At 37.0% G+C, this 14,011-nt stretch overlaps 1 protein-coding gene across 1 annotated transcript; it reads right to left on the bottom strand.

Moving 5' to 3' along the window:
- Positions 1 to 650: 650 nt before the first annotated feature.
- Positions 651 to 12,607, bottom strand: LOC133334514 (myosin light chain kinase, smooth muscle-like). The gene is made up of 8 exons (XM_061542828.1): positions 12,476 to 12,607; positions 6,289 to 6,563; positions 3,338 to 3,576; positions 2,992 to 3,274; positions 2,401 to 2,742; positions 2,058 to 2,340; positions 927 to 1,860; positions 651 to 859 (listed from the first exon to the last, which is right to left on the bottom strand). Exons 2-8 carry the CDS (start codon positions 6,447 to 6,449, stop codon positions 651 to 653), a joined length of 2,451 nt encoding a protein of 816 aa, XP_061398812.1. The 5' UTR covers positions 6,450 to 6,563; positions 12,476 to 12,607.
- Positions 12,608 to 14,011: the final 1,404 nt, after the last annotated feature.

Below are 14,011 nucleotides of genomic sequence, written 5' to 3'. Positions count from 1 at the left end.
TATCTAAATTAATTGAAATACATATCCAAATAATCGAACTACTACTGAAGCAAAAATAACTAGTTAAACAAAATAAATGGAACTAGTACCGATCGTTTTTATTTGTATCATCGTTCCTGTGAACTAGTTCGTTCCGTTCCAACTCTAATTTCTAAGACGAATATTATTAAATTATTTTTTTTTCAAAAAATGAAACACATTGAACATTTTTTTTGATTTAGTATATAAGATTTTCATAAATTATATTCGAGTTTTATTTTTCATGATGATTTTCATTCACATGGTTTTATGTTTTTTTTTTCAAAGTGGGGGAGAGGTGTAGAGATAAATGTTTTGGGGGCGTGTAACACGACATTTAATTTTAAATATTTAATATTAAGAATAATCATAAAATATTAAAATAAAATTAAAAAAAAAACAAAATAACTAGAATTATAACGATGCCAATTGTTTTTTTTTTTTGCAACAAAAATACTTATTAAAATAATTTTTAATTATTGTTTTTTTTTGCACTTGCACTTAATTTAAAAAACTACAATGTAAAGATTATTTAAATAAAAAAACAAAACAAAAAATGATTAAAAACTGGTAAAAAAAAGATGATGAGAAAAATACATTATTATCGATACTTTCAGGGTGTTATTTTTTCATTATTTATTTCGATTTAAGATTTGTGTTCGTCTAGCCTCGGTGCAGACGGTTTGTTGTTGGGCCAGACGATCGGTTACCTCGCGTACACGTTCGCTTAGCCGGAACGTAGTAAACGGATACGTCGTCTTGCGTGCTGGTATTGGTGAGCTGGGCAATGAAGTTGAGTGTGTTGAGGAGGCTGAGGATGTTGGATGGCTGGCTGAGTTTGCTAAGAAAAGAATGACAGAATATTTAATTAATTTGTGAAAAAGATTGAGGAGAGAAAGACAAATTACTTTGCTTAAGACAAGCTTCATTTATAACTTTACGCTTTAGCTTTAAAACATCCATGCAATCTTTACTTTTAACAGCTGTTGTCTGATGTTGGGCGCCACTACTCACTTGCTGTTCCATACAGGAGAATTTATTGCGCAACATATTAACCTTACCGGATTTTTCATAGAGCGGTGATTTACTGGTGACTTTGGGCTTCTCTTTAAGTAAACTATTCTCAAGGGATTTTTTACGCATTTGTATGGTATTAGTAAAATCGGAACGCATAATAATCGGACCAGAGGGAGAGGTGTTAAGTACTTCAACATCTTCGATGACGGTAATGGTGTGTGGCGGATCTTTCTCGGGTATTTCCATCAACGGCTTCAATTCATTTTGATTGGCATCGAGTTGGGCAATTTGTTTCTGGCTGATTGTTGGTACCACCAATTCCAGTTTGACCTCCTCAATATTGTGATCCGCCTGATGGGCAATTTCTTCGAGTTTCAATTTCAACAAATCATGGGGTACGGAAATGGAGAGATCTTGTAATAAATCACTGGCATTGGCATGATCCACACTGTCCCTATTATTGGCACATTGACACTGCAGCGAACCCGAGGCACTGCAGTTGGAACATTCACTGTAACCTGAATCACTGCGTTCACTACACTGAGATTTGGTTACCACCTTTGGACTGCGTCGCGGTATATCTTGATGGACAACAGCGGGCAATTCAATACTAAAATCATCATCTTCTTCGTGCAACGATCCCATGGGTGCCGATTGCAGCGTTTGGTTCGCGCTGAACATGGACGACATACCCGAAATCGAAGGTCGTGGACTGTTGGGGCTGCTACCACCAGCTGCAGTCGTGGTGGTTGAGACAGCGGAATTGCGTCTAGAAGCTGATAAGGTAGCCATGCGACCTAAAGCTCTGATAGCATTACCAGTTTTCTAAGTCATTGCGAGTAAAAATTAGCCAAAGCAAACGAAAAAAAAAACATAAGCAAACAAAAACAGATAGCAAAACAAAACACATGTTAACAATTTAAATGACTAAGCCATTGAAACTGGCAAACATTACAACAACAATAACGGATTCATGCCGAGTAGGTTAGCAATTGGTAACAAAAAATTCCTCCAATACTTACTTGCCATTTGCGGCGTATAATAAACTTCTTAAGCTTATCGGTGCAGATTTTCTTATTGCCCAGATTTTCATCATAATGACCCTGTTTCAACCACGGCGATTCTAGGCATTGCTCCGCTGTCCAACGATCTTCTTTGCGATGTATCAGCAAATTCGATATGAAATCCTTGGCCAGTTGGGAAACACAATCAAAGGCCTCATCATCGAAATCATATTCGGCTCGGGTAATATTGGAAAAGGTCTCGACATCTGTATCACCCATGAAGGGTGACAGGCCAGATAAACTGAAATGCAAATAGTTAAAATATATATCTCTCAAATCGTATCAGCGATGTCCTACTTACAGCACATAACATATTACACCCACACTCCACATATCCGATTGAAAACCAATCGGTTCATAGCTAATAATTTCAGGTGATATAAATTCCGGTGTACCGAAAAGAACTCGCACAGGCGAGCCGGTATTCAGACGCTGAGCCAAACCGAAATCAATAATTTTAATTTGGTGGCATGTCCTTGTCTTACACATAATATTTTCGGGTTTCAAATCTAAATGCACAATCGATTGGCTGTGCATATAGGCAACTCCTTCGCAAACCTGGCGCACAAACAATATGCAATCACGTTCGGTGAGGGTAAAATCATCGGCCACCACACGTTCGAATAATTCGCCGCCAGTAATGCTGTAAGATGAAGAAGTGAGAGGGAAAACAAATAAATTTCGAAATTAGGGAAGTGATTCAGCGACGAATGAAGAGTTGGAGATAGTCAGTATCCCCTACTGATTTAGGTAGATTTCCAGACCCCTTCTAAACTATGTCATCCATTTAGTTTACTACTGTAACTAGTACCGATCGTTCATTTTGAAGAATAGTCCCATACCATTTCCGATTAAGTAAATTAAAAATCAAATTCAAGCCTCCAATACTTACTATTCCATGACCATTACAATTTCACGCGGACTCTCGAACGATGCAGCCAATTGCAGCAGTTTGGGATGTTTCAACGATTTCATTATCGAAATCTCTTCCTGGACTTTAACACGATCCTTCGATTTAATACATTTAATCATTTTAGCAGCCAAAATACGTTTGGGATCCTCCTTCTCCTGGACTTTGTAGACAACACCGAAACGACCCTTGCCCAATTCTTCGAGAATTTGAAAACGATCCTTGAAATCACCGCCAGATTTAATGGATATTGGCCTTTGGAAGTCTGAAGAAAAGATACATTTTTTATTCGTATTATTTTCTCAAAAGAGATGTTCTGGTAGCTTACCTTCTGTGGAATCTTCTTCAGTTTCATCCGCAATATGTACTGGATCGCTGGGTAAGCCTGGCTCACTGCGTCCATGTATATTTTCCGCTCTTACACGAAACCGATAGGTAAAGAGTGGTTTTAAATTTTTCACGGTATAGGCCAATGAATCCACAACACTGGCAATTTCCAGCCAATCGGCATCGTTTTCTTGTTCTTCAAGGGATGGGGCATTCGGATCCAATTGTTGTCGTTCAATGCTGTAAGAAAGTTAGGGGGATTTTTTTATTAGTAGAATAAAGGACTTTAAATGGAAACAATATAAAAAAAACTGTTGGGCGCCCCATTTCACGATTCGATACTACAACACATTTGCCTAGTTTGGAGACAAATTTTAGTTGCTCATCTGCTATGAAAAAAATTGGATTATTGTTGGGCGCCATTTGGGCGCCACATTTCATGATTCGATACCACAACACATTTTGTTAGTTTTGAGAAAAATTGTAGTTGCTTATCTGATATGAAAAAATGTTTGGCTACTGTCGGGCGCCATTTGGAGCTTGTGTTTAATAAACAGGAACTGAGGAATAATTTGCTGAGAAAGCATTGGGAAGCCAAATGGTTCAAGTCCCTACAACCACACATAAAACTTCGATTATTGAGGTAAATCTTAGCAAAAAACTATAAATATCGATCGATATTCCTAGTGAAGAATATGGGTACCTTTATTTTTGTCTTACGAAGTTATTTCAGGGACCTTTTACCAACTTTTTGGGTAAATAACTTCGTCACAGAACATTTTTAGCACAAGTCCACATTACACTAAATATTAAGGTTTCCTCACAGAACATTTTCAATATAAGGTCAAGTTTCTATATAGCCCCCAAACAATGATTATGCGTCTTGCCTAATTTTCCTATCTCAATTAAACCTTATCCGTTATCAGTAATGCCCGTTGGGCGCCACTTTCCAAGAAACATTATACCATTCAGGGTATTTTGGTTATTTATCCGCTAAGCGCCACTTCTATGCAGTATTACGTGTGCCCACCGTTGGGCGCCACTTTACAAGAAATACTAAAACATTCAATATATATTCATTATTTATTCGATGTTCTCATATTGAAATTATAACCTCTTCACCGAGCATTTTCAATATAAGCTTATGTTCCTAGATAGGTATGTTCAAGGTACTAGCCTAATTTTCCAAACTGAGTTCGGCCTAGCTGATCTTCATCTACCTTACCGCATTAGAAAATTCAATATTTTCATATTGAAATTATTTTAGTGCTCATCTCTTATTAGTAATGTCTGTGCCTACCGTTGGGCGCCACTTTACCAGAAATATTAATTTGTCGAAATTGAAAAAGTATTTCTGGTCATTTTTCGAATATTCGTAAAAAAGGCTTGTATCCGCTCTATATGAAAGACATTTAAGGTCCCTGATATTCTAATAATCAACCTGCCATCTACACGTGGGGTTAACACAACAGACAGATGACAGGCGCCCTTTAAGGAAAATGGCAAACAAAAATGTACTCAAATCCAAAAAGAGAATGTTTCTAGGCAGCATTAGATGTTTGCTCCATCACCGCACAGGTCTGCGGTGTGGACTAAAAACCAAAATGCTTAACGAAGCCGTAGCCCTAGTCCAAAAACTCCCAAACCTCCGTTCGAACCAGTCGATCTTCAACTCTTGTGCCACATTACCTAATTTAATGTTTTCATTTTGAAATTATTTTCGTACTAATAACAGATGATATCAGTTATGTCTGTACCTATCATTGGGCGCCACTTTATCCAAAAATAGTATTAAGAGCATTCCGAATCTTTTACTTATCTGATCTTCATCTTCTGTTGGTCAGTCCATTACAAAATTCAATGTAAAAAAATGTTTATATACCCAATTGTATTCGTACCCCCCAAATTCCTTATCAGTAATGTCTCTACCTACCGTTGGGCGCCACTTTACAAGATCCTATAAAGAAACTTTTGGTCATATTCAAAAATTGTTCAATGATCATCCGTTCTCCACCGACTGATAATGGATGATATCAGTAATGTCTGTGCCTAACATTGGGCGCCACTTTATCCGAAATATTAGAGATTTTACAATAATTTACTTATCTGATCCTCATCTTCTGTTGGTCAGCCCATTACAAAATTCAATGTAAGAAAATTTTTGGATATTCAAATATATTATTCCTTACTAATAATGGATCTGACTACCGTTGGGCACCACTTTATCCGAAATATTAGAGATTTAAGAATCTTTTATTATCTGATCCTCATCTTCTGTGGGCCAGTACTTGACAAAATTCAATGTAAGAAAATTTTTGGATATTCAATTATATTCGTACCCCCCCATTCCTTATTAATAATGGCTCTGTCTACAGTTGGGCGCCAATTTACAAAATTCTATACAAGAAACGTGTGGTCACATTGAAAAATTGTATATCGATGATCATCCGATATCCACCAACTGATAATGGATGATATCAGTTATGTCTGTGCCTACCATTGGGCGCCACTTTATCTGAAATATTGGTCAGCCCATTACAAAATTCAATGTAAGAACATTTTTGGATATTCAAATATATTATTCCTTGCTAATAATCGACCTGACTACCGTTGGGCACCACTTTATCCGAAATATTAGAGATTTATCTTCTGTGGGCCAGTACTTGACAAAATTCAATGTAAGAAAATTTTTGGATATTCAATTATATTCGTACCCCCAATTTACTTCTAATAATGGCTCTACCTACCGTTGGGCGCCACTTTACAAGATTTTGTACAAGAAATGTTTGGTCATATTGAAAATATGTTCGATGATCATTCGATAACCGTCGAAATTTAATTTGATCATGGAATTGGTTATTTAAAAATTTTGCGCCTATTGGGCGCTACTTTATAAACATCGTTGATTTTTTTTTATTTGTATATGACAAATACCCTTCACTATACACTTACATAAATCCAGTTATCATACAACCACCATCATATGGTGGACCACACCATGCAATCGCCACACGATCCGGACCCTGTGAAATGCTCGGCTTGCCACTGGGTGGCTCCGGCGGACCCTCAACGGCCACTGAGGCCGAGGCTATATCGGCACCAAATTCATTCATAACTTCTACCGAATATTTGCCACTGTCATCGGTGTCGATATCGGAAATCTGTAATATCGATTTGCGGGATGAGGTGTTGATAATTGTATTTGATGTTTCCACAATGCGGCGGCTCTGAAAAAATATAAAAAAAACCAAAATAAAAATAAAAAATAGACAAATTAGGTTAAATTATTTATAAATTATGGTTTAGCAAATTGTCTTTTATTATTTTTAGTTTGAAAAATAAAAAAAATACATTGTGTGTTTTGAGTTGTTGTTTTTTTTTGTTTCTTTCGAAAAAATGTGTGTCGTTATTGTTTTTGCGGTTTGCAACAACATCATCGAAATGCTATTACGTTGCCTTACCGCAACCTCTGATCGTGACACGATGTTCAGATCCAATGGTTATTCTGACTGGCTGGCTAATGTGAATACTAATAATAATGAAATATATTTGTTATCTAGTTTGGAACACGGGGAGATGAGGTTCGGAGATGAGGCCTATGGCTATGCCTGTCTTTATATATGTTTGAATAGTCTCTAGCCGAACACGCATACATTATAGGACACATCAACAAAAAACGTTTACAATAATTGCTTGCTGTTTGTTGCTGACAACAATAAAATTTAACGCCAAAACCACCACTTGCCTAGCATGCATTCTAGTCCAACCGATTCCGCTGAATATTAATTGCTTTCTAAACGGTTTCTTTAGACCTAAATTTTAAAAATTGCATTTTAATTGATGGGTTTCTTCTTTTGTGTTTTTTACTATTGGCAAACATTCTATTGGGGAGTGCCGTTCGAACTGTAGCACGAAATATTTTCGGAGAAAAAAAAAACTGGTCTAGATATTCTGGTCAAAAACCTTGGGAAAATATTTAAAACTGTTATTCTTCGGAATTGTGGAAGAAAAAAGTCTTTCAAAGTGGTTTTCTAATATCCGTACAAAAATGTTTGTATACCCACCAAATGGAAGACATTTGAAGCCACCTGACATTGTAATAACCAACCTCAGCACTTGAGGAAAACTCAAAATAGAAATCACAGGAGATAGCGCCTCCAAGAGGAAAATGGCAACACTAAGGAAACAAACATTCAATGAAGAGTTGTTTCTAGGTAACGATAGATGGCAGCCTCACCAACTATGGCAGTTTGTCTTTTGGAATATTTTCAAACGGTTAATTCGTTTGCACAGTATCAGACTACAACGCGATGAGTCCTGTGTTCGAATCCCAACATAAGAACAATAATTTGTAGTTTTCCATTATTTCTAAACGCTAGACGCTAAACCCACTGGGTAAAAGCGTCCTTTACCTTTAAGTCAATTGCATCACTAAACAGTGATGGCAGGAGATAGCTCCACCCAGAGAAAAATGACAATACTAAACGAGCTAGGACTACAACCATTGCACACACAAATTCAAGAAGGCTTTGGTGCTAGGCAACGATATATGGCAGGCCCGCCACAGGGGACAGACAAATGGTCTCAGCAAATTTACTTTTGGCTAACATTTTCCATAGCTAGAAGAAAGGGAAAATTCCGAAGCCCCATTGACATTCTAAAAACCAACCTCGGCATCAGCACATTAGGAACATTGCAACAAAAAATAAGAAAGGACATCAACCACTGCACGAACATTCAATGAATCATTGTTTCTATGTAACGATAGATGGCAGCCTCACCACCTACGACAGGCTATATTTTCACTACTGTCAATTCGTCGGAATAAGAGTTGGGAATCGGAAGAAGGGAGGTTGGTTAGGGCAGTTGATCGTGTTTCAGACTACAAACCGATGGGAAGAAAATATTCATATATTTTTCAAATACATAATTATAAAAAGAGTCGTATATCCCATTGCGCACAAAATGCATCGAAATACTCCTGGCATTTTAAAAACCAACTTGGAATCGACATAAAACAAAATATAAGTGGCAGTAGATAGCGCCACCTAGAGGAAAATAACACTAAATAAGCAAGGATTACTACCATTGCAATACAAATGCATGAATATGTTTTTTCTAGGCAACGGCAGATGACAGGTCCACCACCTAGTGCATTATACAGCAAACCAATAATCTATTTAGCTGGACTAAAAGGGGAAAAAATCTTCGGAATATTGTAGCAGCCACGATCTAGACAAAAACAAGGACCCTATGACCATTTGTACTCTGGCTAATATAGACTTCTTTTTTGCCTCGAACAAATCTATTTTTGGCCAACATTTTCAATATCCAGAGGGGAAATTCCGAAGTTCCCTGTCTATCTAATAACCAAACTCTGTATCAACTCATGAGAATAATACCAAATAGAAATGACGGGAGATGGCGCCACCCAGAGAAAAATTGCAAGGATACCAACCACTACACGCAAATTCAGGGAGGCGTTGTTTTTAGGGCAGCATTACCAGAAGGTATTCAGGACATACGAGACAAGGCAGAGGCTGCAATTGCAAGGTCGCAGGCGTAGTTAATACATTTAAAGCAGGTGACTTTGTAGTGTGGATACTACGATATGGACCAATAAAAAGAAAGTGCCGAAATATAGAGGTCCTTATGTAGTGAGTAAAGTACTTTCGAACGAGGTCGCAGGCATATAGTGAGCAACGGTCTAAGGCGTAGTAAACACATTTAAATCAGGTGACTCTGTAGTCATGCGGAATGTGGATACTACGATATGGACCAATAAAAAGTTAGTGCCGAAATATTGAGGTCCTTATGAAGTGAGTAAAGTACTTCGGAACGACCGATATGTGATAAAAGATATTGAAAACTGACAGATCACACAAATATCTTACGATGGAGTAATTGAAGCCTGCAATATATGGCCTTGGAAATCTGTAGACTCAGGTAGGGGTACCTAGGGCTGCTCTTACCAATATTTAATTGTATTATATTGTATATAGTAGAATGTAAGTAGTATAATTAGTAAGTGACCGAGTCGGTCACATCCGTCAGTTTGGCCGAGCTATAGTAGATTTGTTTAGATTGACATCATCATTGTGAAAATGAAACCATGCAATAGATTACCGACCATCAGTTAGATGATCATAAGATTCAAATGTAACGAAGAAAGAATGATGTTGAAAAAAAGAAGGCGCCATGGTAGTGAATGCGGTCAAGGAGTTAACAATTTATATATATATATATATATATATATATATAAATATATATTACGAAATTATCCTAAGGCAACGATTGGATTAAGATGACGTATGATGCTCTTTGTGGAAGCTCTATGCTTTCAAGAGAAGTAACAGGAATGAATCGTGGTAATCTTGACAAAATTCATTCTCAGAGGATCCTACGAACATTTTTTCCCATAGTTGGCGTAGACATCTCAACTTTAAACATTCAGATCAACTGTGGAACTTGAAAACTACAATTGTGATATAGTCTAATTTTGATATCAGTCTGTAGATAAGAAGTCAGTGTAGAAACAAGATCTATAAATTGAACTGCGTCGATGGGGAATAGCGGCGTTATATAAAACCCTATCTATACAAGGAGGGCATTTTTTGGCATCCGCGTGAAAGCAAATCTGGGCCCGCTCATCATTTGAAGTCGATGGGCGTACAAACGATAGAATTGTAACAAATAATTAAATTAAATTATACGAATTTTTTCTCATGCAATTATTGGAATCAAAGTACAATTCCGACAACTATCAACCGTTATAAATATCAACCAATCAATTGTCAAGCGGTGTCATCTTTTTATGCCAAGCAAAAACCTAACCTAAACATTCCAAAGGCACGGTTTGCATATTGATCAGTTATTGCAAAGTACAAGTTAGTTAGCGTGTGGCGGCAATGCAAATTCTCCAGAATCAATAAAATACCACTGGACCACCTAGTCCATATGTGATTAGAATAACATTCAATTGGCTGAAGAATAATAAAGCAACAGGTGACGTTGGGTTACCAGCAGAACTATTAAAGGCTGTTTAGAAGTATGCATAAACTGATTCCTCCTGCACGTTACGTCCATTCCTCATAATTTTATATTGGTGACTAAAGCGACATACAATGGCGCAAGAATAATTTTTGAGATGAATTCAGTAAAGATTTGGGATGACCAGCGCAAGTGTATAATAACCGCGGCACACGGAGAACACAAAATAAGCGTTATAATACTTCAAGAGCTAACGGGGAGGCAATAAATGGCATAATCGATATGGCCATGTTAATTTTAGCTGCTTGGAGGAAATTATAAAGAAGAAAACGGTACGTGGAAATAATATAAAGGAAATGAGTGACCCGATAACGTGTGCAAAAAGCCAAGATCTGTGTGAAACCCTTTCCTCAAGATTATCAAGAATTGAGAAATGAAGTGTCAAATCAAGATGTTGAAACGAGCGAACTTGAGCCAGTAAATTATTCTTAAGGAGGAGAAGAAAATATGGTTGCTGGAGAAACTCAGGCAAATGAATTAGAAGATATCCCGGGACAATGTGAACCAGCAGAAAATGTTCAACATGCAAATAATAGTGAAATCGTTAAGAAAAAGGCCAGGAAGACCTCGAATTGTACGTGATGGAGGCAAAGGAAGACCACGAAAGCTGTACAATGAAGAAAATGCAGTAAGAACATGTGGTGTTGAAACATCAGAAAATGAGAAACAGGCATTTATGAAGGTAGAATATGATTCTGAAATGAAAGGCGATACTTAGCATACTAAGTGCTAAGTATCGGTAACAAAAGAAGATGCGTATTTTCAAAAGATGTCTGAATTGGAGTTCCCTCAAAAGGGACCTATGGTGAAAAACAACGACATTCAAAGTGTTCAAAGTTTTCTGAAAAAGCCTACATATATTTGAAGTAATATATAGAAAAATAGATATTGTTTATGAAAGTAAAATTGTGTTGAGGAGTGTTGAAAATATGCAACACAATTGTAAAAGTAACATAGTAGCCTTGTATATTGGAATAATTTATTGTAACGTAGTAGTCCTTGCCTTATACATATTTTGGTATTGTTTGTCGTTATAAATATTTAGAATGTTAGTCTCTATGGAATTGTCTTGCTGTTAATATTAATAAAAATCTGTGTGTTTCTTTTCTAAGATAAGAAGACCTGGAAATTCTCAATAATGGCATTATTGGACTTGGGAAATCCACCATAGACCAGATATTCACAACTCGCCGGATCTTAGGAAAGTAGTAGTTACCGCCAGGTAACTTTGAAAAATATATTTTTTTAAAAAGTCTACGACATAGTAGGATTTTTTAAAATTCTACGACTGGTAGTAATTTGAAAACTAATATTATAACAATTAACTCAAGTTTGTTCGTTCAGAAAATATTTTTATTTACAAAATCTACGATTGATGGACTGTGAAAAATGTCTTCAATTATTTTTTGTTTCGTAGTTAACCTTCATTTGCAAAGTCGTGATGTACTATTTAAAAACTTCAAGTGTTTTTGCAAATACGAAAAAAAAAAATTGAAACAAAAGTTACGATTTATGACCCCACAGGCACGGTTACTGCAAAGGTATTTTTTTTTTTGTTTGTTTTCCGCCTCTATTGTCAATAACACCCATTATCTTTTGGGGAGATACAAAAGATCGCAAATTAGGCAGACAGATAGGTTAACACCACAGATTAACACCAGCTAACATTCCGTGTGTAGGCCTGGACCAAGATATAAATAATCTAAAACAATGGCCAAGTATGAAATACCCTATCAAGATGTTTTACTTATCCGCTGGAAAAAAAAAACTTTGCCAAAAATGGTTAAAACAACCACCTTTCAGTATCGGTATCTCGTATGACATGTGGCTAATTACAACAACAACAAAAAAACAGATACATATTAATGAGCTGCGTTTTTTACTTTGACGTCATTGGCTAGCTCTGGAGGAAAACAGAAAATGGCAATGACCATAAAATCAGATGTTCCTAACCAAAGATAGATATCGAGATAGGAAACTTATTACCTCACAACAATAACAACAATAATAATAAATAATAATTACATTTTAAAAATAGAAATTGAAAATTCCATAATTCCATAAGGTGTTGTTGTCATTTTTTACTTACCGCCTTATACCAAACAATTTGTGGTTTGGGCAATCCTTCATAGATCACGGACAAGCGGACACATCCACCAATTAGGGCGGTGCAGTCTTGTGGACCTTCTAAAATACAGGCTGGCTGTTGGAGTTGACGATGATGTTGTTGGGGATGATCATGAAGATGCTCATTGGAGGAGACCTCACACTCTTGGTCTTGCTGCTGTTGTTGTTGTTCCCGCTCCTCTTGTTGTTGATCATCAATGGGTTCAAGAGCAAACAATTGCGATGACCTTTTGTCAACAACAATGATGTCGTTGTGTTGTTTCGTTGTATTTGCTGCGGGTGTTTTGTTGTTGTTGCTCGGTATCACCGCTAAAGTGGTATATGCCTTTTGACTCGAATACGGTTTACCGGGATGTGTTACGACCAATTGAACTTCACCGCTGTGGGCCAAGGTAACATTATTGATATTCAAAATGCGTAGACCATCTGATGATGTGGATTCCAACTGAAAACGAAAATAATAAAAAATAATAATAAATAAAAATAAGTAAATAAAAAAAATTATGGAGAAATGTAAACATCAATAAAAACATATGTTATGGAGGTATTGATCGACCCTTGAGAAAAAAATGTTTTAAAATATTGAAGCTTCAAGGTCATTTACAAATATCTAAACTTGATGGTCTTTGCAAAAAAATATCTTTTTTTATATACGCCTGATGGTCCTGGATACCAAAGACCTCCATCAATAAATACGTGGTACGATCAGGAGTGTCGCAATGCTACTGATATGAAAAACGCAGCGTATAGGGCAACCCAGCGGACAGTAGCAACACGTAATGCGATGGAGAACTATCGGGAGAAAAGGATAGAGGAGAAACGTGTTTTCAGAAAAAAGAAGAAAGAACAAGAAAAACGTGAGCATGAGCAAATCGAGATATACAGGAGTCAGAACGAAGTCCGAAAATTCTACCAACGGGTAATACACCAAATCGAAGGCTTTGGTGCAGGCACATCTTCCTGTAGAAATGAAGAAGGAAACCTGGTGACAGATACGGACAGCGTGCTGAGGATCTGGAAGTAGCATTTTGAAAAACTTCTGGTATCAAATAGTAGCGGTGAAGATTATACCCCTGAACCAATAATAAATCGCGGTATAGAGTGTATACCACCTAGCCAAGATGAAGTCAGAATAGCAATCAATCGGCTGAAGAATAATAAAGCAGCAGGTGCCGATGGGTTACAAGCCGAACTATTCAAGACTGGTGGTCAGATGCTGGTAAGGAGCATGCACCAGCTGATTTGTACAATTTGGCTAGAAGAATGCCTGTCCAATGATTGGAACCTCTGCATCCTGTGTCCCGTGCACAAAAAAAAGGAGACAAGACGATATGTGCCAACTATAGAGGAATAAGTCTCCTTCCCATCGCATATAAGGTGTTACCCAGTGTGCTGTGTGAACGACTGAAGCCAATGGTCAATGACATTATTGGACCATACCAATGCGGCTTCAGACCTGGCAAATCCACCATTGACCAGATTTTTAATCTACGCCAAA

The sequence above is a fragment of the Musca vetustissima genome, unplaced genomic scaffold (assembly GCF_032173495.1).
Source record: "Musca vetustissima isolate MV318-11 ecotype Yass unplaced genomic scaffold, APGP_CSIRO_Mvet_v1 utg285058, whole genome shotgun sequence".
NCBI lineage: Eukaryota > Metazoa > Arthropoda > Insecta > Diptera > Muscidae > Musca > Musca vetustissima.
The sequence above is the reverse complement of the archived record's forward strand: the minus strand, read 5'-3'. Positions and strand labels throughout refer to the sequence as shown.

Bases quoted from the DNA above. Each gene is read 5' to 3' on its own strand.
- LOC133334514 (XM_061542828.1), bottom strand. From the start codon at position 6,449: ATGAATGAATTTGGTGCCGATATAGCCTCGGCCTCAGTGGCCGTTGAG. The intron at 3,577-6,288 runs GTAAGTGTATAG...ACTTTCTTACAG, and splicing joins TGTATGATAACTGGATTTAT to CATTGAACGACAACAATTGG. The intron at 1,861-2,057 runs GTAAGTATTGGA...GCAATGACTTAG, and splicing joins TTATACGCCGCAAATGGCAA to AAAACTGGTAATGCTATCAG.